Source organism: Diabrotica undecimpunctata, chromosome 1 (genome assembly GCF_040954645.1).
Source record: "Diabrotica undecimpunctata isolate CICGRU chromosome 1, icDiaUnde3, whole genome shotgun sequence".
In the NCBI taxonomy this organism is placed as follows: Eukaryota; Metazoa; Arthropoda; class Insecta; order Coleoptera; family Chrysomelidae; genus Diabrotica; species Diabrotica undecimpunctata.
In genome coordinates, this window is record NC_092803.1 from 86087672 (window position 1) to 86112727 (window position 25056).

Sequence of the window (25056 nt, forward strand, 5' to 3'; positions counted from 1 at the left end):
CAATTTTTTAGAAAATATACCAAAACCATTTATAATCGGAGACGATTTTAATGCACACAATTTGGCATGGGGCTGCGAAGTTGATGATAGATTAGGTAAAGATCTTCTAGATTCTATAGAATACTGTAATTTAGAATATTTAAACGACGGGTCTACACCCTTGCTATTTTCAATAAAACTTTTGCTGTAGACTTAACCATTTGTTCCCGAGATATTGCCTCTCATTTTCGTTGGAATACTCTACAAGAACCTCATGGATCTTATCATTTGCCAATTATTTTTTCTTCACAAGTTTCTCCGCAGCAGAAGCCACATCTAGTAAAAAACATAGAATATGGACCCTTAGCAGAGCCAACTGTATGATGTATACCAGTACTTTGGAAACAATGGAAATACCATTAATCTACGAAGAATTGTTGACAAATATAAACCAGGCAACCAATGTCGCTATCCCAAAACATTCTTTCATTAAGGAAAAAAACAAAGGTTATATTCCGAAACCATGGTGAAACAATCATTGTCAGTTAGTAGCTGAAAATGAAAAACATGCGTTTATTAATTATAAACAGAATCCAACGCTCCAAAACCTAATGGAGTATAAACGACTCGACGCTATTGCAAAGAAAATCTTCAAACAGAAAAAAAGAAAAATTGGATTGATTTTTGCGAAACTCCAAACTCAAGAACACCGTTAGAAGATGTCTGACGAAAAGTTAATTATTTTAAACCCGCAAATAAGCCAACAAAGTACCTATTGATCCAGAAGATACATGGTTGCAGGAATTCCACAGAAAAATTGCATCCGCATGAGTTCCAAATGACGACACTGTACAAGAACATATCCAAACAGTACCCAGACAAAATCACAATTTGGACGAACATTTTCGTGTATGGGAATTGCATCGATCCCTTGAACAAAGAAATAATACTTCTCCAGGCATAGACACTGTTTCATATTCGCTGTTATACAACTTACCGATAGAACATAAAATTTCACTAGTAAACATTTTCAACAATATTTGGACAAATAAGATACCAGTACCAAATAGTTGGAAAGATTACCTGGTACTTCCGATTAAAAAACCTGGCAGACCAGAACGTGTTCCAAGTTCTTACCGACCTATCTCCTTATCTTCATGTCTTTTGAAAACATTTGAAAAAATAATTAAAAATAGATTTGAACATTGGTTAGAACACGATGGTATACTTCCAAGTTACCAATATGGTTTTCACAAGTCTAGGTCCACTCAAGATACAACTGCAGCTCTAGTTACGTCAATTCAGCTTAATTTTACATCAAATAAGTCTACAGCAGCTGCATTCATTGACATTTCCGTTGCTTTAGATACTGTCAATTTAGACATTCTTTACAAAAAAATGTGTATATTGGAATCCCTAGATATTTGCTCTCTTTTTAAAATCTTTATACTCGAACACACTAACTTTTTCAAAAATTAATAATGAGGAATTTTCATACCCTCGATTAACTAATATTGGATTGCCACAGGGGAGTCCTTGTCAGACCATGGAGTTGGGGTGTCTCCGTTGTAAAAATGACGCGCACCCTATCCTCGAGCGGGAACATAAGGTGCATTAATACTCATAGGCTTATGAAACGCACCTGGCGCATCATAAGGGCCTTCATAAATTATTATTTTTCAACTTGTCTTGAGTGATATGTCTTTAATCTTTCCTATCAGCCTCTCTTGGCTAATTCTTGTTTCTTCCGACCCCGAATGGCTATTAGGTTTCCGAGGGCAGACGGGTCACTATATTTCCTTCGACCTCATACTCTTCAATGTGGCGAGTCATTTAGTGTGACGAGTCATTCACCGAGTGATTGCCGGTATATGCCCCACTTACTGACCAACGGCTTCGGGTGGATGAGTTGGTAAGTGGTAGGGCACCCTTTTGGGTGCCCTACCACCCTTCCTGAGGCTGTGAAATCGAACTCGAATTCAGATTAACCAAAGATTTGATGAACGGCATAAGGATGGGGAAGAACAAGTAGGGCAAACACTCCATTAAAGATCCACAGCGATACGCCCTAGTCAATCACGGCAATGCTCAATACTAAAATAAATTCCGGAGTAAGTCCTCCGATCGGGTCTCCGAGGAGGACAGTTTTTACTTTACGAAAAGATAATATATTGAAGTGCAGAAAGAATATCAAGATCTGCACATGGAATGTCATATCAAAGCAGTAAAACTCCACAATGCAATACAGGAGATGAAGATAATGCATATTGAAATCATGGAAAAAGCAGAAATGAAATGGTCAGATTCTGGAAAAATACAAATAGATCACAAGGTATATTACTCGGGAATAAGTGATGGATACGCAGTCGGAATAATCGTATCACCCAAGGTTGCCAAATGCGCTACTAACTTTACACCAATATTAGAGAGAGTGATGTTACTAAAAGTAGAAGCCAACCTTATTAATATAAACATCATCCAAGTCTATGCTGCCACTGCAGACAAAGAGGAGGAAGAAGCAATTGAGTTCTATCAGAACATCAACAGTATCAGACAGAAAATTCCTCGACAGGAAAATCTCATCATTGTGGGCGATTTTAACGCCAAGATTGGAGCTGGAGATAAGACACAGTATATCGGAGCACATGGACTTGGAGTCAGAAACGAGAGAGGAGACCTAGAAAAATTCGCAGAAGACTCAGAACTAGTTGTCACCAACACATTCTTCCAATTAACACCTCGGAAGCTATACACGTGAAAATGCCCTCAAGACAGACCCGGGAGAATTATTAGGAATCAAATAGACTACATTTTACTAAATAAAAGATTCCAAAACAGCTTTACATCTGTCAAGACGGATCCTGGGGCAGACTTGGAGACAGACCACATTCCACTGGAGGAAGTATTTCGAGTCAAACTCAAAACAGTGCAGAAAAGGAAAGCACAATCATACGACCTACGTATGCTGAAAGACTTTGTTGATACGAGGATGAGAATCCAAGCAACGTTAATCGAGCAAGTGACTGCAATTAGAGACTAATCGAACGAAGAACAAACTCTATCAAACATATTACACAAATAGTGCAAAATGTAAAGGATAAACACTTAAAGACAGATAGATTAAAGAAGAAAAAATCATGGATGAAAAATGATATCCTGAAACTAATGGTCGAGAGAAGTGAAGCCAATAATATGACCCAGACAAATATAAAACCATAAATATATTAATAAGAACGAAAATCAGAGAAGCGAAAGAAAAAGATGCAAGGGAATGATGAGAAGAAATTAAGACTCTGCAGTCAAAGTACCATAGTCACAATGTACATAGGAAAGTTAAAGAACTCACACGGGGACTAAGACGAAGGCAGAAATGAAATATAACTGATTCTCACGGAAACATCATCTTGGACAAACAGAGTAAAATAAGAACGTGGAAAGAATATCTAGAAAAACTATTTGAAGACCAAAGAGATAACACCTTTGAGCCAAATGAAAGAAGAGGTAAATGATGGACCAAGAATATTACAGCAGGAAGTTTATTCCGCAATAACACATTTAAAGGATGGCAAAGCGGCAGGCCCTGATAATATACAAGCAGAACTACTAAAACTAATATACAACGAATCAATAGCAATAATCTATTATTACCGTACTATACGCCTCCTGAGTCATTTTCTAAAATTGTTCCTAAAGATGATTCATAAGAGAATCTACAAGCTGTGTGAAACAGAGGCTTTGTTCTCAGTACAAGTTTTATTCCAGAGATGCAGAGACGTCAACTGCGACGTATACGCATGCTGGTTGATTACGAGAAAGCGTTTGATCGAGTACAGCACGCCAAGATAATGCAAATACTAAAAGAAGCAGGAATTAACAACCAAGATCTGAAAATAATTAGAAATCTTTACTGGAATCAGACAGCAAATCTCAGAGTTGAAGGTGAACACACTGACTATGTGAAAATCATGCGTGGAGTGAGGCAAGGCTGTATTTTGTCTCCTCTAATCTTCAATTTGTACTCTAAAAGAATATTTATCCAAGCTTTGCACGAAACTGAAAAAGGTATTCTACTAAATGGTTACCTACTAAACAACATCAGACATACAGATGACACCATAGTATTTGCGGACAACTTAGAAGACCTACAAGTTCTTATGAACAAAATCACGTATTACAGTCAACAATATGGGCTCAATATACACGTTTAGAAGACAAAGCTTATGATAATTAGCAAGAAAAGGATAACAGTAGGTCAACCAATCCCCTGTAGAAAGAGTGACGCACTACAACTACCCCACCAGCACCATAATAAATGAAGAATGGACCAACAACCAGGAGATTAGAGCACGCATCGGAAAAGTTAGATCCACATTTAATCGGATCGAGAGTCACAACCTCTCTCTTGATACAAAAGTAAGAATGCTACGTCTTCTCTGTCCTTTTTTATGGTGTTGAATCGTGGACATTGAACGAAGATATGTGCAGAAAACTGGAAGCATTTGAGATGTGGCTATCTCGGAGAATACTTAAGATCCCGTGAACTGACTGAGTCATAAATGAGGAGGTCCTCAGAAAAATGAATAAGAACCGAGAGGTACTGACGACCATCAAATCTCAAGTTACAATTCTTCAGACATATTATGCGAAATGAAACCAGATATGCTCTCCTTCAAGCTATCCTGCAAAAGGAAAAATATTTGGAAAACGAGGTTCAGGAAGAAGAAGAACAGTTTGGTTAAAGAACCTCAGAATCTGGTTCAATACAACATCTGTGCAGCTTTTCCGTGCTGCTGTAGATAAGATAAAGATTGTCGTGATGATCGCCAACATTCGTAACATATAGGCACATCAAGAAGAATAAGACAGGGGAGTATTTTAATATATCGAGTTTTATATATCCTATACAACATAGATCTTGAAGTTAGTATACCCAACCATTTAAAAATTCTTCAATATGCTGATGATATTTCATATACAGCAGGAAAATTGTTAAGTACTTGTGACGATAATTTGAAAGTCGCATTAGAAATCCGTAAGTTCTATGTAGAAATAGGATTATCAATTTCAAGACACAAAACCCGAAGTGTGTTACTTTTCACAAAAACATAGAGTTCCACAAGGCAATCTTAATCTGGGAAAATTTAATTTCACTATTAAAAAGTGTATTAAGTATCTTGGTACCTATCTAGAAAGGAAAACGTTATGGAAAGATCACATTCATCATATTATTAAAAAATCAGAAAACTCATAAACATTTAAAGAGCTTTCTGTAAAACAAATTGGGGAGCAGACCCAAATATTGCTTTGATGTTTTACCGTAACATGATCAGGCCGATTTTCGACTATAGCTGTCATTTATTTGGATCAGCGGCCAATACACATCTAAATGAACTTGAAGTTCAACAAAATACGGTACAAAACAAAGTACGGTAAAATATAATCAAGTTCTCTATAAAAACCAAATTCCACCCTACTACGATAAAATGACAAAAACACTATTTTCTAGAAAGGTTTACTTAAATTTAGATTTACTCCCATATATGTTTGATATGATTCTTAAAAAATTATCAGTACATCTTTACTGATGGGTCAAAAGATTTCCACGAAAATAAAAGTTACCATCACCAGTATGGCTGAATGTACACAGCAGAAATGATGGCAGTAATGTTTGCTCTTCAGTATGTACTACTGAATCCAACTAGCAACTATGTTAAATTCACTGACAGTAAAAGCGTGGTCGACAGAGTTAACAACATTCAAACAGTCAAACACATTGTAACGATTTGCATCACCTCGATACCGTCAGCGTTTCGTATTTACGCATACCTACTAGAAGTCCCTCCTCCATCGATGTGCGCTAAAGGAGATGGAAGGCCTTCGACCGTATAAAAGAGCAGCCGCCGCAAGAGAAACCATAGTAGTTCAGCGCCAGCCGCTGAACATTACAGACGTGCGAGAGCCGAACGAAGACACCGCCTAGGAGCTGCAGCGACCGTTTGGGATGACACTGTGGGATATAGTTTTCTAGAATTCTATATCTGGCAGACACGGCCCCAAGGTCAGGGAGGTGAGAATAGCAAGTGGATACCGCTCTAGTTCTGCCTAGAGCGTGAAAAACCGCGAAAGAGGTCACTGGGTGGAACCCAGAAACCGTGCTGGCAATGGGCCAGCCGGACAACAAAAAAGCCTTCTTTCAAATTAAGATATCCGCCACAAAAAAATGGATCGCTCTCGATCCCCGCCAGACAGAAAGGCAACCACTAGTCCTAGCCCCTATGGTTGTAGTGAGAGGAAACTCCACTGCAACATATATGATGCATTACCCCCCATAGACGACGGAAACAGCAATTATGAAATATTTAATGAACTACCCATGGACGACGACATTACCCATGAAGGGGACTTCAAACGTCCCAAAAATAAGAACAAAAGATCGAGCGGAGGGAAACCGCGAAATAGAACCAACAACAACGGACGACGACACCCCAAAAAGACAAACGAGTAAAAGGCAAAGACAAAGGAGTAGCGAGGACGAAAAGTCCGAACTACAAGCCCTAAGGACGTTGCTCAAGGAGAAAGACGCCGAAATAGCAACACTAAGAAAAAAGATAGAAGAATTGAAAGACACAATGGTAGCCTCACAGAGGTCTATCACTGAACATATGGACAAAAAATTTAATCAATTAAACCCAAAGAAACCTGAAGATAACCTGGAAAACCAGGCACAAAAGAAGAAAACCTGGAAAAACAGACCGAGAAAAAGAAAGCAGAGGATAACCTGAAAACTCAGGCAAGCAAGAAAAAAAAAGTCACGGGTGCAATCCCCAAGAAGTCCCAACCAGAGGAGAAAAAAGCCACGGGAAAAATCCCAAAAAAACCACAAGTAGAAGACAAACAAAAACCAAAATCAAGAAAAGAAGATTTCCCTTCACTCACCCCTCCTAAACAGCAGCAGGAAGGTGACGCGCAAGCCGATCGACGCCCTCCGTCTGGAAATGGAAACACAAGAAGTACCCAAGAAAACTTGGGTACAAAAACCACCTGTAATAAAATTACAGAGTGTTAGATACACTGGCGCAATACTTAACATTGCCCAAAAACAACACATTATCACGGCTAATAAGCTGTCAAGAAGCGGCAGAGAGACGCTCATACAGGCGAAAAGCCCTGAAGACTATCGTAAGATGGTCAAAATCATCGAAAACTTCAACGAGGATACCCCAATTCAGTGGATAGCGTTTCCACTAGAAGAGGACATAAAGCCAAGGATGGTGTTGAGAAGGCTACCTTCCACAACGGACACAACAGAGTATATAAAGAGTATATATACAAATACTATGCAAGCAACAACAATAAGAGTACAAATGAGGCAAGGAGAAGTCAGAATTAGCTCCGCCTACGTGAGACCACAAGATCCACTGATCGATGAAGACCTAAATACGTTCTTAAACTACGAACCCTCAATAATAATAGGAGACCTAAACGCAAGATCCCCTAATTGGAACGACATAGCTACGAACATAAATGGAAGACTACTAAACGCATACATCGAAAATAACGAAGACGTTATGGCAATGGACCCCACAGACCCAACGCATTACCCAGGAAATGGACTTCCTACACACATAGACATTGTAGTAGCAAAAAACCTAGGACTACAAACAGAACTACAAACGTTAAATGAAGGCACAACCGACCACAATCCCATCCCATTAGAACTAGGAACGTGGGAAGAAGAAAGCATAATCAAAAGAATTAAAAAGAAAACAAAGTGTACAAACTTTAAGAGACTCGTGAGCACCGGAATAAACATAGTTCCAGTGATAGACAACCCACGAGAAATAGAAGACAGAGTCCTAGAATTGGAAAACATCATCCAACAAGCGCTCAGAAATAGTACTACAGAAGAGGAAGTAGAAATGCACACAGGAAGATTCAAGGATATACCACAAGCAATAAAAGACTTGATAAGGGAAAAAACAGAGCAAAGCAGACAGCAAGAAGGACAAGGAATCAGGCAGACAAAAACAGAGCAAACAGACTAAATAGAGAGGTCAAAACAGCACTATAACAACACCGTAGTGAAAGCTGGGAAAACCACATAAGAGACATGGAAGAACAAGGACCAAACATGCAAAATATCTGGAGACTCCAGAGGATTTTGAGAAACGACAGAAAGCCAATCCCCCCATTACACGGAGAAAATGGAATCGTATACACCACAGAGGAAAAAGCAAAGGTAATGAAAAGTACTCTCGAGAGAGAGTGTACATTAAATTACCACCCAGACGAGGACATCGACTTCATAGAAGAAGTCGTAAGACAAAGAGAAAGACCTGAAAATCCAAACGAAATCATCCCTCCTACATCACCGGAGGAAATAAATGAATTAATCAAAAACAGTTCGCCGAAAAAAGCACCTTGCCCCGACCAAAGCACAAACAGGGCTTTAAAATACTTACCAGCGAGAGCTATAGTATACCTAACAAACATTATAAATACAATGCTAAGATTCAAGAAATTCCCAAACAGATGGAAAGAGGCCCATGTCATAATGCTACAAAAGCCCGGAAAAGACAGCACATTCCCGCAAAACTACAGGCCAATAAGCTTACTACCTGCAATCAGCAAGATTGTAGAGAGAATAATACTCAGTAGACTTCAAGCTGAAACAGACAGACTAGATATAATACCCGAAGCTCAATTCGGCTTTAGATCAGAACACTCCAGTGAGCTACAAGTACTCAGACTAACAGAGTACATAGCAGCTGGATTCAACGATACACAATTCACAGGAGCCGCCTTCCTAGATGTAAGCATGGCATTCGATAGAGTCTGGCATAAAGGACTGATATATAAAATGAGAGGATACACCAGGTACACTACTAAGCCTCTATGCCGTCGATACAGCGATAGCGGCCAAACATAGAAACGTAGATATAGCGGTTAATAACCTACAAATAGCGCTAGACGATATAGAAGAATGGAGTTTAAAATGGAAAATAGCAATAAACTCCGATAAGACACAGGCTGTACTTTTCAAAAAGAGGTACCAGCAACCAGAAGAACGGGTAACTGTGCAAGACAATCCCATTGAGTGGAAAAGCGAAGCAAAATACCTCGGAGTAATCATGGAAAAGGCAACAAACACGTAGAAGCCACAGTAGAAAACGCAAACATGGCAAGAGCATCTATAAGAGGACTAACAGGGAGAAAAAGCAAACTTAGACTAAAAACAAAGATAAGACTAATAAATAGCATAATCTTGCCCATACTAACATATGCATCCCTTGCTTGGGGACACATATGCAACAAGTCAAAAAAGAAAATACAAGCGGCACACAGCAACAGCCTAAGAGAAGCAGTCAACGTACCAAGATACGTTGCAGAAAGATTCCTCTTTAGAGAACTACAACAAATCAAAGTGACTGACACGATGAGAGAAAAAGCCAGGATAAAGTTCGCAGAAATAGAGAACCACCCCAGTCACATACTAAGAGAGATAATGAGGTATGACGCTTTCCACAGATGGAAGCACAAAAGACCAAAACAACAAATAGTAGACTAAAACAATAACACCAGAGAGAAAATTAAACCAGAGAGAAAACAAAACACTAGAGAGAAAATACTTCAAAATAATGTCGTCTCCGGTGTAATTAATAAACGTAGGAAAAAGTGTTAGCAACTTGGTGCAAGTTTCCATGATTATTAATTTGTCCAACTATTGCGCAATATGGTGTAATATTGCGTAGTTGGCCGGTACGCTCTTATTGTGGCATTATCTTGAAGAGACAATGCCATTATGGTTTTATTAGAGGTGGAAATAAAACACATTCTTTCTAAGAAGAAAAAAACTCAGCTTCAGAGTCTTAGAAAGATTCAGAGCGCTTCGAGCAAAGTGCTCTAGGGAGCTACCCTGCATGGGTAAAACCATGTACTGACACACACTGACTTGACTGACTCGAGATCCAAAAATGTCCCATATTTAAAGATAAATTAACTTTTATATGAAACCTTTTCATTTCTCAACCAATTAAATTTAATTATATGTTCCAGAAGGAAGGGCGATGCACGTCGAGGTGCGTGATTGGTGGCACCTGACGACAATAACAACAACGCACATAGAAGACAGTTCGTAGCTCAAAAAACACTCAAGGACTATCACCAAACACAAAGTGGGCCCGGTTGCCTTAAAGAAGATAAAATCTATATTGTTATATTGTCTTATATTTATATATTTTTCAATGTTATAATATGGACTTTACACTAATTCTGATTTTTTGTTTCAGAGGCACCTACAAAAAAAAACTACAAAAAACACAAAAAACCGGCCTCGGCCACCAAAAAAATTTAAAACAATACTAACAAAAACCGGCGCAAGCCACCAAAAAAAATTAACAAAAACCCCAAAACCTAGGCACGTAGGGCCCAACACCTTGAGCACCAAGTCGCCGAACTGATCCGGGGCTCAGAGCGGAGACTTGATGCCCAAGTAAGCAATTTTAGTTCGCGGATAAGCCACATTATGATAACAGGATTATAGCGACAATGCGCTGTCCTGAATTTTTGCATTCGGTTAGGAAACCATATTGGGGTTCTATTACCCAGGACCTCCACATGAAGAGCATTTGGCTGATAGTTGGGACCCTATCGCGCATCAGAGTGCTATAGGGGTTAAAGGGATGGTCTGGAGCATTAGAGCGCGGTGGAGTGACTCCTGTTTTTACTCGAGTTAACACACCTCGCTCCAATGAATTGTTACACCCGAACGTAATTCATAGGGGTGAACATTTCTCACAGGCTGGGTTTAATCAAATTGCTTGCTTGCTTGAGAAACCATAGTTTTGTGGGAGTATTGATCTGACAACAACTCCACTGGCCCAAGGGTATTGACTGAAGGCCAACCGCTTCTTCTAGGCTAGAGTATTGATCTAGTGGCAGTTCCGTCCCCGGTCTTAGAGTATTGATTTGAGACATACTTATTCTTCCTGTGTCCAAGTACTGATTGGGCACCGTCCGTTCCTCATCGGGCCGAGTGTTGATTGCTCCCGCTCCATCTCTACTCCTTCGATCCGTTTCCCTACCGTCTGTGTGTAAGTGTATTAACACAGCACAACTGCCTCTTAGATTTTATATCATTAATTGTATTTTATTTTTCGCTGATGTCTTCTTAAATTCGTAACTGTGAGCTCATAAATCGTAGTCATTTTCACAATTTATTTTATATTTCACTCTGACACCAACGAACTATTATTATAAATCTAATTTATTATCTTTATTTATTATTAAATGTTCTTAAACTTAGTTTATTAGAGTCTTTATTTAATTTATAAAGTCTTACAATAATTTATTTACAAAGTCTTACAATAATTTATTTACAGTTATCACTAAAAACTAGAACACAACTAGGTACTTTAATTTATATTATTTATGTACAATACTAATTTATTTCCGCGTTAAGATTCAACGACTCGATGCCATTATTCAGACTAACTGTTTTCAATAAAAAGATCCTCTATACATATTAAATAGCCGGTATTCCAGAGTTCCGTAGAATTCGGCCGGCGACCCCTGAACTATCTCGAACAGCATCTAAAGAAGACCGGTTTTATCGTAGGGGAAACTACTACAAAATACTTATTAGAAAAACATGTTTACAGTTTAGGCATGAGTCATATTTATCATAATAGTATTTTACGAAAAAAATACAAGATTAACTTTCGTCTTAGAATAATTCAAAATATTAAAAGAAAGTAATTTTAAATCAAAAAATATTTTTTTTTATAATTTGTTTAAAAAGTGGTAAATAAATAATGAATAATAATTGTATGAAATGTAAAAACGAATTGGTAAATTTAAGATTGAATTTCAAATAATATGGTTCTACAAGTTATGCACAAAATCGCTTACCTTAAATTGGTGTTCTTTAGGATTTGGTTAATTATGCAGACAAAAATGTGATTACTCAATTCATCACTGCTCATTCACTTCAATGGATTCCTTCCATGAAATTCCTGTGGAACGCGAGACGGTACCGCCAGATACATGAGGTCCCGAATTCTTAACCGTTTAAAACCATATTATATCGCGCTTTTGAATGAAATGCGACCAATAAGCACATAAGGTTATTCTGCATCATTTCAAGGAAATATAATTATTAAAGATCTTTTTCATAAAATCTATTATAAATAAAATATTTACGAAGTTTATTGAAGAAGTATATAATAATTATAAATATGTATGTTTTACCATGAAAATTACCTCAAATATTTCTAAAAAAATATAAACTGATAAAAAAAATGTTTAAACAAATTAGAAGGTTTATTTAACAATCTAATTATTTAAATAATACATAATTCGTAATGTTCACAAAAAGTACATACAAATTAAAAAAAAAACCGTCGAAATCTATAAACAAGAAACAGAGATACAGTTAACAGCTCGTTCCACCTCCAACGCTCCCACTAGTTTCAAAAGCTTTGTGAACGATTCCAATAAAATGCCATCTCTTTCGAATTTTTCACATTAAACTTTAAAGTATGTTCTTTAAGATGACATTAATAAGGTCTCTTAATTATTATAAACAAAGCTGCTACCAATTTATAAAAAAAGGCATTAACTTCGTCTCAAAGTGTACTGGGTCAACTGTTTTTCTTTTAAATTTGTAAAAAAAATATGGGGTCTAAATATGAAAAAATCAGTTTTTTGCAGTCAATGGTTAAAAAGCTAGTCTAATTGTTTATAAGCAAAAAATCGAAATGTTTTTGCCAAATTATTTTGTAATATTTAAAATGATTTTTCCTATTTTTTTTTAATAATAATAAAATAAATCTTCTTTCAGAAGCTACCTGTATAATTAATATAACTATATAATTTTCTGTTTTATATTGTTGCAAAAAAATTTAATTTGGGATAAACAAATTAAATAATTTTTAAACTATTTGACCGATCGACTTAAAATTTTGATCATATTTTAAGCACTTCACGACCCAATACCATTTTGTTAATTAATTAAGCCCAAAAAATCGACTGCAGGAAACAATAGATTTTTGTAACACAAGTCCAAACTCGTTTGCCTGGCCGGTTCAGTGTCACAAACAGGGTACTTTTTTTGCTTATTTCCCTGGTCTATATACCCCTCTCCGTTACCGTTCGATTTTCAACAAACCAATGCTAAGGAAGGAGAATGCTACTATTTTATGTGCTACTTGCTACTATTTTTGACATTGGACGGGCAGTGACAGTTGGTCAGTTGATGTTAAATAGGTGATTGTGTTTAACCGGTCGATTTTTGTTTTTATCTTAAGGCTTCTTCAAATCGTTATTACTGTTCTTACCACTCTTTCATACATCAGACAAATAATGTTCAAGAATTTATGAAGCAATAATTAGTAACATTTACTTAATATCTATTTGTTTTTGTGACAATTGATCAATATAGTGAGGGTGCTTTAACAAGGCCATAATGGCAAGTTTGAAAAGTTTTGTACTAGAACTTGTGGTAATTTTTTGTGTAATAAATACGGTAAGTTTTAGTTTTCGTTATATATAATTATTTAAAATAATATATACAATTAATTTGGCTTAACGTATAAGAAAATTGATTACACAACTATATAGGTAGATAAATAATTCATGATGTACAAATAGCAAAAATTATTTGATGATTCATTTTGAAGTGCACCTGTTAATTAAAAGTTTTGTTTTCATAATACAGTAGTTACTTCATAATTTTCAAAATAATCTTTAACTTTTTGTTTATATTTGCATAACAGCTATTTGAAACATTTAACATTTATTTACATAATCAGGAAATGTTTGTGACAATAGCAGAATTTATAATAGTTACCTATATTATTTGTCAAGTGTCAAGAAAGTTATCGATATATCGTCTGAATATGACGTACTAATAGTACTGATACCTACTTTTTTACAATTAACCCTCAGTGATTGGGGCCTTGGATTTAGTCAAACTGTCGTAGTTGGGACTTGGGACACAGTTTAATGCTTAAAAGAATTCTTTAGCAATATAGTGTGGTTGGGATCTGTTAGTTTTAAACATCCAAAAATATATTCGCTATACCTACAACCGTGGACACAATATGTGTGCATTGTTTAGTTCTAAGAATTGAGCTAGGTACTAAGTTTATTTTAGAAAAGAAAATTATAAATTGCCTATTGACGGTATATTTCTATGTCGATAAGATGAAATTCAATATATACTTTTCCCTTTGGTTCTTCTATCATTACCATTGCCACTTCGTTACGATTTTCGATTTTACAGCCTCATCAGTATAATTTTTATCCCTATTGCGGTATGGCGAGTTTGCGACCTCATTCATACACGACCTTTATAGACGCATACACAGTGTTCAGTGGTCAATTCGCTCACTGCCTATTTCGATAATTCGGGGTTTCTCCTTTTCATTTTCTGTTTAAGCCAATGAAGTTATTTCTCATTTCGCGATTGTTTAAATAAATGAAAAAATATTTTTATGGTTTCTAAAAACTTGAACTTGATATTTATTGAAAGAAATATATTAATTTTGGTTAATTTAAGTCAATGTAATACTTTTTAAAGAATATTTCACATTCTTGAGTCGTTTAGTTTCCGGACTGTAATCTATAATTCCAGTTGGATGAAGAAGAAGGGGGCGACCTCAACTCAGATATCTGGACGATGTGCAAGACTATTTAAGGGAGATTGGAGTAAGGGATGAGAAGACAGGCACTCCACAGGATAGGGAGGAAGAATATTTTGAGGCAGGTCAGGGCTCACGAAGGGCTGTAGTGCCAATTGATGATGATGAATCTAGAATTTTTACTTAATACCTATATAGTGAGGAAATTTCTTAATTTTTGATTAGAATTCTTTTTCTTTTATATAGGGAAAATGTATGTTCTTTTTTGACGGTGGAAGTTGGTGCCTCCTACCCAAGTGGAATATTATCATCCCATCCCTTTCGTGGTTGATCTATGGTTCTGTTTTAAATTACTATTTTGTTCTCTTCCATTCTGCTAAGCCTGTTCCATTGTCTTTATCTTTTTTGCACTCATTCTTTAATGATGTTTATTCTGCGTAGGTTTCTAATCACATTAGTCATTTAACTGCTGAATAGTGTCTTTAGGGATTAAATTTCATTTTTCTCAAAATATCTTTTTGTCATGCTTGTGTCAAGTCTTGTTTTTTTCTGTGTATGTTCTGTAAATATAAGAATTGGCAATACTCTGGTACTAGGCATAAAGCAAAAATTGGATGGAAATATACAAAATGAAAATATGAAACTCCTTATGATCTTCTGCACACAAAATGAATACAGAATTAATGTTACATATACTTACCTATGACAAAGATCAAAGCAAGTATACTTTTACCAACACAACTGGACACAAATCAATAATAGACCATATTCTTACAAATAGAAATAAACATTACAAACAAGTATTAAGTAGATGTATGGAACCTGATCTCAGCTAACGTAGGGACTGGTCACAATTTATTTTTGGGAAACATTCATCTTTCTGATGAAGAAACACAAACCTCCAATACTAAAAACTAAAGTTAATAGAGAAAAATTTGACAAAAAGCTATATTAAAGTAGGCTAGATCAAAAAATTTAACAACAAAGCATCAAGTGGGATGAAGATATCTAAGTTATTTGATAAAAGAATTAAAACAACATAAAACAAACAAGGCTCTTGGAGGAATAAAAATAAACACAAACTTAAATAAAAGGAAACATACACTATAATGCTTACCCAAAGTATAGAAATATATCTGAAGAAAAAAGAATGCTCAAAATAGATCTGAAAGAATGCAGGAGACTTATGAATATAAGAGAGTTCGTAACAAGGCACATGGCCTAATCAGGCTGAAGAAAACAATAAAACATGTGAAAGTTTATAACAGGGGCAAAGAATAGAAATTAAGGAACTAATATAAGTTATTCACATTAATAAAAAAGAATGGCCAACATATATTAGACAAGTAAACTGAACAACAGAAACAGAACATGCTCATAAAACTCTAGAAATAACATCAAATGAAATAACGCAAATGATAAAAGAAGTCATCACAAAGTTAAAAAACAGAAATGAAACTAATAAAATATGGCTTATACAACAGTTAACCATAATATTTAATAAAGGGTTACGGTCATCAAGAATACATGAGGAGAGGAGGACAAGTATTATGATTTCTCTTTTTACAACAGGTGTAAAATAAGTACTATTTTGAAATTATTATAGATTTAGAAAAGTTCTTTGACAGAGTGAGACTATCGGATGTGATACACATACTGTGCAACAGACAATATCACTGGATATCATAAAAATAATAGAGAACCTAACCTAAACGTCAATAAACATACTTTAACCTTTAATTGTGGCTTATTCCCATTTAAATAGTAAAAGTCCCAATAGAAAATTTGTTCAAAATGTTTTAGTTATTTTGGTTTATAACTTTTTTATTTTTTATTTTACGATAAAAATTAATAGAAATCAAGTTGTAGAAAATTTAATTTGCTACAAATAATGATTGATATAATTTTCTGTAGAGGTGCTAATTTACGAGATACAGCACGAAAACCCTTTGCCCTACTTTTTCCAAGATGGCGACTGGGGGACAAGGGTTGCAACTCCACAAATTTGAATTTAAATTTATACTGACCACCTCCATACATCAAAAAAATTAAATATAAATAGAAATAAGTACATGTTGTTTTATGAAAATTTCAGTGTTGAAGTAATTTCTATGAAACAAAAATATCTTCCTTTATTACTACTAAATATACACACTGTAAACCAATACATTTTTCAACACATAAAAATTAATGATAACATCACCAGATGAACTCAAAAAAGCTTACTCTGCAATTTGTGCCAGATGAAATAATTCAATAGTTGAACAACAGTGTTGCCAGCAAAGTCAAGTCTATAATATGGCAACATGGTTTAACACATGAATGATATATATAACAAATTAACTAAAATGTTGCAATTTTTTTAATATAAAAGCGAGTTCGATTTACAGAATACAAGTGTGTATACAGAATGACTGTATGGGCAATTTCAGTTGTTTAAATAATCGCTGTTTAGGATAAATAAATTGAATAACTTATACACTATTTGGTTGATCTATGTGAAATATAACACACTTATTAACTGAGATAATTTTGATAAGTTATATTAAATGATATTATGTAAAAACGAAGTTATTAACATTTATAAATTACTGCAAAATTGAGGGTTTTTCGGCAAAATTAAGTAGTAGTCTTTCGATTTTGGACATTGTCGGTAACAGTAACTGTATTTGATTTCTAGGTCATTGGACTAATAGGACCAAATATTCATATACATAACTAAGGTCCATTTGGCATGTTGCTGTATTTGATTTTTCTATCTCATTGTATTCTATTGGTTAAATCCTATCATTTGAGGTACTATACTTCACTATTGGACTAATAGGACCGAAGATACGTGACTAAGACCCTTTTGACATGTTGCTGTATTTGATTTTTTGTTTCATTGTATTCGATTGGTTAAATCATATCATTTGAGTAACTGTACGTCACGATTGGACTAATAGGACCAAGGATACATAACCACATAACTAAGGCCCTTTTGACATGCTACTCAATTTAATTTGTCTATCATTATATTCTATTAGTTAAATCCTATCACTTGAGGTACTGTACGTCACGATTGGACTTATAGAAACGAAGATATATAACTAAGGTCTTTTTGACATGCTTCTGTATTTGATTTTTCTGCGTTATTGTATTGTATTGGTTAAATCCTATCATTTTTCTCCAAGAAATTATTAACGCACCACTTCAATAAATCAATTTTATTTGTAAACACGCAAAGAATAAAAAATAAAACTTCACCAGATTTATTCTACATTTTATTAGTAATTATAACAATTTGTCTAATCATCAGAAAATGTTGAAGTACAGGAGAAAAAAAAAATAAAACGAAAAATTCTAAAAAAATAATAAGAAAAGTACACTAAAATATGAAAAAAGTCTTAATAACGAGTGTTTTCACCTCTACTACGTATAACAGCCTCACATCGTTGGCCCATACTTAAAATTAATTGCCGTATTTCATTTTGATCTAGTTCTCTCCAAATCTGGATCATCCTCTCTCCCACTTCCTGTAAGTTGTTTGGTTGGATCGGTGTCACTCTTAATCGCCTACCAAGGATATCCAAGAGATTTTCAATCGGATTTAAATCTGGACTATGTTCTGGCCATTCCATAGTGTTAATTTCTACCTCTTCTAGATAATTTCTGACGATCTGTGCAGCGTGAGGTCTGGCATTATCTTGCATTAGTAAGAAATTTTCACCGATATAAGGAGCGAATGGTACTACATGTTGCTCCAGGATCTCCAATATGTACCTTTCAGCTGTAACCGTTCCATTTTGTATGACCACTAGGTCCGTACGTGCGGTCAAAGAAATATCACCCCACACCATAACGGATCCTCCACCAAAAAAGTGGTGTGTGAGAAGTTACACTGAGCATATCGTTCGTTGGGTCGTCGCAACACACGAACACGTCTGTCGTTATTGTACAAACAAAATCGGGATCCATCAGTAAATATCACTCGTTCCCCGTCAGCCTCTAACCAATTAACGTGTTCTCTGGCAAAATGTAGTCTCCCCCTTCGATGCTCTGCAGTTAATAGAGGACCTCGGGCGGCAATCCTAAGTGTTAAGTTGTATTCCCTCAGTCGCTGGCGAACAGTTTCAGTACTAATTTGTATATCATGCACGTCTCGAAACTGAATTTGTAGACTTCGATGTGTTACAAAACGTTGTCGAAGAGCAGAAATTCTTAAAAATCGATCTTGAATAGGGGTAGTTACCCGGTTACGTTCTGCCCTGATCTGCGAGTATGATCCCCTGTTTCGAGGAATCTTTCTAACACCCGTGAGACGGATGTGTGGGACACATTAAACCGACGACCAATTCTTCGGTAACTCCAACAGTATCACTGCTTGGGCACATTCATCTCGTGTCGTTTTTTACAAACTGACCATTTCTGTATTGCTCTAAAACTGGTTGTGATATGCAAATAAAATTTGGTGAGTTTTAAGGTGTAGTCATTGCGCATTTTTTGGCATAAAATTAAGTATTATACATATATTCATCATTGTCGCGCATATGAGTAATGGTCTGCATTTTTTTACAGACAAAAAATACGCCACTGAAATATTTCAAATAAAAAATCTTATTTAAGGAATTTAAAAGAAATGAATTCCTCGTTTAATTTGTTCTCTCTACAAATCTCTCTTGCTTATTTTTCATACGAGGCGCCGTTTCTATGCAAAAATTAAAACGGCTTAACGCGTATTGAAGTGAATACTTCTTATCGCTCGGTATGATGTATTGCACTGGCCCGGAATTCTATTTAGCGTGACTCGAGAAATCGAGACTGATATAGTAACCTTGCGGTATGCCGTAATATACATACATACATATTGTATAGACATTATAATTTTATATAACATATTTTTTATAACAGTTTGAGAACGACTTGGCTAATAAATTTTGATTTTAAAATATTTGTATGAAATAAAGTAAAATAAATTAAATAAAATTATATAAAATTGAATAGAATTATATAAAATTACATAAAATTGAATACAATTAAATAAAATTAAGCAAAATTAAATAAAACTAAATACAATTATTAACTCAAGGCAAATAAAATTATAAAAAAATAATTATAATTATAAAAAATTAAACAAAATTATAAGAAATTATAAAAAAATAAATAAAATTAATTTAATCATATTAAGCAAAATTAAATTAAATTAATACAAATAAATAAAATTAAATACAGTTAAACAAAAATAAAATTAAGCAAAATTAAGTAAAAATATTTAAAAAATATATTAAGATTTTAATAATACTCCAGAAAATGACCGTTTTGGAGTGTAATTTTCCTCGTCACGATGGATTTGCTTGAAAATTTGAATTTAGTTTCCTCTACCCTCTACTTCACTTTTAGACTAGAGCCCAGGGTTGCTTTTACTTGGAGAGTGAAGGCTACCCCTTCTCGGGGGTGAAAAAACATACGTTCAAAATAAGTCCGATAATTAAGGGAAATGTCCCCTGGTGACTTGTCCACCTTCCTAGAAATGGATGGACAATGGGCTAAGGACGACAGCTCCCTGGGAGATGCATAATGGGTCCATTATGTCCTAAGTGCTGTAAGACTTAACTCGCCCTCCCTACTATACAGATACGATAACGGTTTTTCACAAATATGTAAAAAATAAGTATGTATATATCGAAAAAATGTTCTTAGCAAAAATGTAGTTTATACATAAAAAATTATGTAGGACTTATGAACTCCGTAGACCCAGTAGAAGCAGAGTTGTAGCTAAAATAACTAAAAAATGAAGCACTTTTCGGGGAAAACTCAGCAAAACTTTTTGAAAGTGTTTAAAAATGGTTTATTTTTATTTTTTTTAAGGTTCTAGCATTAAAACTATGCGAATTACACTCAAAATAAAATTGATCCCTTTTTTCTGGCAAAAACATCGTGAAAAACACCCCCTAATTAGCACCCAAATAAAGTTAATCGTTACCACTTTACAATTTACTTTATTTATGTATTGTTTATATGATCTAAGTTTTATCAGGGTAGAAACTATGTGGTAAAGAATTAAAACAGCAAAGAAATCCAAATTTAATAACGGTATAATTAAGTAATTCCAAATTGCTTGAATTTACAATTATATGATCTTTTCATAGGAGTCGTTTTCACCCCTAAAAAATAAAAAGCAGTCAATGACAAGTCCAATTTTGAAATGGAGAATAAATATATAACCTAAATCCAAATTTACATGCGAATCAGTGGAGACAAGGTATTCAATGGCCTTGTTTTAATTATAACTAATCTAGGAGGTGAGATTTAGCGGTTAAACTGTGATAAAATCTTAAATTATGTTCTTTAATGTTAATTAACATTCATTCACTCCATTAAAAGATAATTTGAATCAATTACCCGTTTTAATTTACAATTATATGACTTTTTTCTAGTAGGGGTAACTTTCGTCCCTAGTAGAACCTAGAATCCAAATTTTCATGCAATCCGGTGGTTACACGGAAAATTACAGGGTATCGTATTTCACGTTCATTTACTGGACTAGAAGTCAATTACACAAATTATACATTTACTGACAAAAGTAATGGCACAAATAAAGTTTAAGATAAATTTTCCCTAACTTTCTCAATACTAGTCGACAGTGCGAAGTAATAATTATTAAATAAAAATTATCAAAGGAAAATTCCCAGTGGTTGTCTGTGTACCATAATTTAAAACATTAATAGGAAGTATAAATAATTCTTTTGAAATTGTATATTTGTGTAAATTGTGTCTTTGTATATTTAAATTTTTAATAAAAATTATCCAAAAGGATTAGTTAACATCAAAACGTTTTCGGTCTTATCAGACATGTTGATGTTGATTATACGGTTGATGGTTTTTATACGTACTTTTAATTTGTTTTATGTTTTAATATGCAAACCAAAGGTTTTTATACCTATTTGTAAAAGAGTTTTTGCACGTGTACAAGTATCACTGTTGATGATACGATAAAACCGAAAACGTTTTGATATTCAATAATCCTCTTAGATAATTTTTATTTTTACAAAGATGTCTTTATACTTCCTTTTAATCTTTTAATTATTAAATATTTTGCTATTACGTAAATTGTATCTACCCGCATTGTAAATGCACGCTTAACTAAAGGTTGTCCCCACACATCAATTTACAGCTGTGTTAGAACTGTGTCGTGTGCCGTACATGGCTTCGTGCCAAAAAGGCGTTACCAAACTCACCAGCTGAGATCGTTAAAGCAATTTTTACTGCGAATTTGTTTTAGCTTTGAAGTACGTAAAGTTGGCATCCCGCCAAGTCTTAACTAATTATTGTTTAGATTTGTTTATTAACTGCGTATTGCCATGTTCGTAAATCGCATACCGTTGATTTTGTTGCATCAGAAACGTTTTTTATACACATAGGATTTTTCCAGATACACTCTGTTGAATGAAAAATATGTAAAACAATAAAGTTTAAAAAAGTTTGTTGAGGCATAAAATATAATTATTGATTCAAAATATTCTACACGCCTTAGACATACTTGATAAACAAAGTGCTCTCATTTTAGGGAGATTATTCTTATCTAGAGAGAAAGAGAGAGAAAACAGCTTTTGGAAATAATAATCAAAGATTTTTACAAATAATACACTACTGTCCAAAATTAACGCACCACCTTAAATGTACCATAAGTTTGAAGCTATTTTTCTTCTGAACGAATGATTGGATTTTGATGATTTTTTTTTATGTTATAGGTTTATTTCTAGTAAATCACTGTATTAAAGCTTTCTAAAAAATATCAACGTTTTACCCGTACACGGGGTGTAAAAATAAAGTTGTGTTTTTTCATTGTAATTTGCAATACCCTGGGGAATTTATTAGAAAGAAACGCTACATCTTATTATTATTTTAAGACAGATTCATCTTTTCTTAAAATTTTCGTAAAAAAATTATCTTGATATCTCTATTAGTAAAGATTGTACAGAATTTTAAATGTAACAAGTTTTGATTAACATTTAAAGCAAAGAAAACATTACTTACATAAACTTTATTTATATTTAATACAAATAAAGCCTGAGAAAACATAACCTAAATAATCTTTAACAATTCCCTTTTCCAAAAACACTTAATAACGAGTATTTCCACCTCTACATCTAATTACTTCTTCACGGCGACGAGGCATACTTAAAATCGAGCGGCGGATTTGGTCTGGATCAATTGCATTCCAAACTTCTCTTACCATAACTTCTATGTCGTCAAGAGAGACAGGTGGTGGTTGTCAGCTCCTAAGTTGACGATCAATAATATCCCACAAATTTTCTATGGGATTAAGATCAGGGCTGCAGGGTGGCCAGTTCGTAGTGTTCCCTTGGTCGTCGAATAACTCTCACACGTCTATCTGAGCTATATAAGCAATACCTTGATTCATCAGTGAACAACACGTGCTTCCAGTCAATAACATTCCATTCAAGGTGTTCTCTGGCAAATTGTAATCTACTTCTACGATGATCCGTTTAAAGCCGGTGCTCTGACTGGTATCCTTATATGCAGATCTTGTTCAGTGAGACGCCTTTGTATAGTGTTTCTACTAATATTAATATTATGAACATTTGCCACTTGTATTTGTAAATGTAAGAAAACGTTCTCTTTTAGCACGAAGCCTGATAAACTGATCTTGTGGTGTTGTGAGTCTTCCTCTTCCTTGTCCACGCCGTCTCGTATGGTCGTTTGTTTCTTGAAAACGTTGAATGACTCGTGATATTTTAGTATGAGATACTCCTAACCTCAATCCTATTTCACGATAACTTAACCCTACATCAGCTAAAGTAATTGCCTGAACACATTCATCTCGGCTTAGATTTCTTGAAATACGATCCATGTCAACTATATAACGTACGCAAAATAGCAAAACAATCTTTTGAAATTTAAACAATATTGTCAGTTTAAAACTGTCCTGTCAAATTGTTTAATTTTTCATAGCCAACTAACTGCTTCCATTAATGAGTATTAAAATTCGATAAAATCACGTTATGCTTTGAAATTACTTTTCTTTTTGATAATAAAGAAATCAATAATTTTTTTACGAAAATGTTGAAAAAAATTAAGCTTTTTCGTAGTAGTAATAAGACGTTTGCTTTTAATAAATTCCACAGAGAATTGCAAAATAAGATGAAAAATCAAATTTATTTTTACACCCCGTATATGGGTGAAACGTTGACATTTCCCAGAAAACAATAATACAGTAATTACTTAGAAACAAGTCTGCAGTGCGAAAAAAAATCATCGATATCCAATTAAGAATTCAAAAGAAAAATAGCTTAAAAATTATGGTATAGTTGAGGTAGTGCGTTAATTTTGGAAAGTAGAAAATCACGTAATGCTTTGAACATACTTTCCTTTTTTGATAATAAAGATATCGAGATGGTCTTTTTACGAAAATGTGGAGAAAGAATCAGGCAATCTCGAAATATTAATAACATGTAGCGTTTGTTTCAAATACATTTTACAGGGTGTTGCAAAATTAGATAAAAAAACACACATTTATTTATACACCCCGTATATAGGTAAAACGTAATTATATTTTAATTAGAAATATATCTATAATGTGAAAAATAAATCATCGAATTGCAATTAAGGGTTGAAAAGAAATATAGTTTCAAAATCAATGTCCATTTTGGGTGGTGCGTTAATTTTTGATAGTAGTATATAATAAAACTGTTTTGCGGTTTTTTCGTTTCAGCACTAATGCGCTTGAAGCATCGTATTTGTTGTACAATAATATATTTAAAACTGCTCGATACTTTCTCTTTACCAGAAAATGGGAACATCTAACACATCATTACAACAACGTAAATGATTTACGAACTACACTGCACCGCAAAATTAACCAGGCACGTGAAATTCAAAAGTTTTCCCTTTTTAGTTTTGTTGAAGTGTTATATAATAATTAAATATATTTAGATATTAAATTATATTAAGATATATAAATAGAAAATAACATATTATGTAATTCAAATATTCTCAAAGCAACAGAATTTTTAGATATAAATACTACTTAAGTATTGGACAACACCCGAATTTTTTTCAAGTTGGTGTTCACTACATCTCAAAAACTACCTGATCGATCCTTTGCAAATTGTGCGCACTTCTTTTATAGATCAATTACTAGATCGCAATGCCGAGATATTGTCCATTTTGTTGTTATAATTAATTTTACAATATCAAATTAGTCAAATTTTAACAAAAATTTTTCGAAAATTCCAAAAATTTGTGTTGTTTACTTCTAAAATTTGAAAAAATGATAAAATGAACAATATCTCGACGTTGCGATCTAGGGAACCTCAAACTAACGATTTTTTTTTTATTGTTTTTTTTCAACAGATGATCCAGTTACAGTAACAGATAAGTTACGATGAACGTCGTCGTAAAGTAACTTTTTCTTTTCATCTTGGAAAATTAG

General features: G+C 34.2%; 1 protein-coding gene and 1 long non-coding RNA gene across 7 annotated transcripts in view; both read left to right on the top strand.

Annotated features, from left to right (window-relative positions):
• The window catches only part of LOC140439534 (uncharacterized), a 30977-nt gene extending 19766 nt beyond the window's left edge, over positions 1-11211 (top strand). Inside the window, exon 3 of the long non-coding RNA XR_011950648.1 lies at positions 10269-11211. This is a non-coding gene — a long non-coding RNA (uncharacterized lncRNA). The remainder of the gene's footprint in view (positions 1-10268) is intronic.
• Positions 11212-13185: 1974 nt separating this feature from the next.
• Positions 13186-25056, top strand: part of LOC140451084 (NPC intracellular cholesterol transporter 1-like) — a 370771-nt gene continuing 358900 nt past the window's right edge. For 4 of the 6 annotated variants that reach the window (XM_072544810.1, XM_072544823.1, XM_072544814.1 and 1 more), the window contains exon 1: positions 13187-13504. In XM_072544810.1, the coding sequence (XP_072400911.1) occupies positions 13445-13504 (60 nt within the window). In that variant the 5' untranslated portion in view covers positions 13187-13444. Of the gene's footprint in view, positions 13505-25056 lie in introns of all 6 variants that reach the window. The other 2 variants (XM_072544806.1, XM_072544817.1) reach the window with 1 other exon arrangement.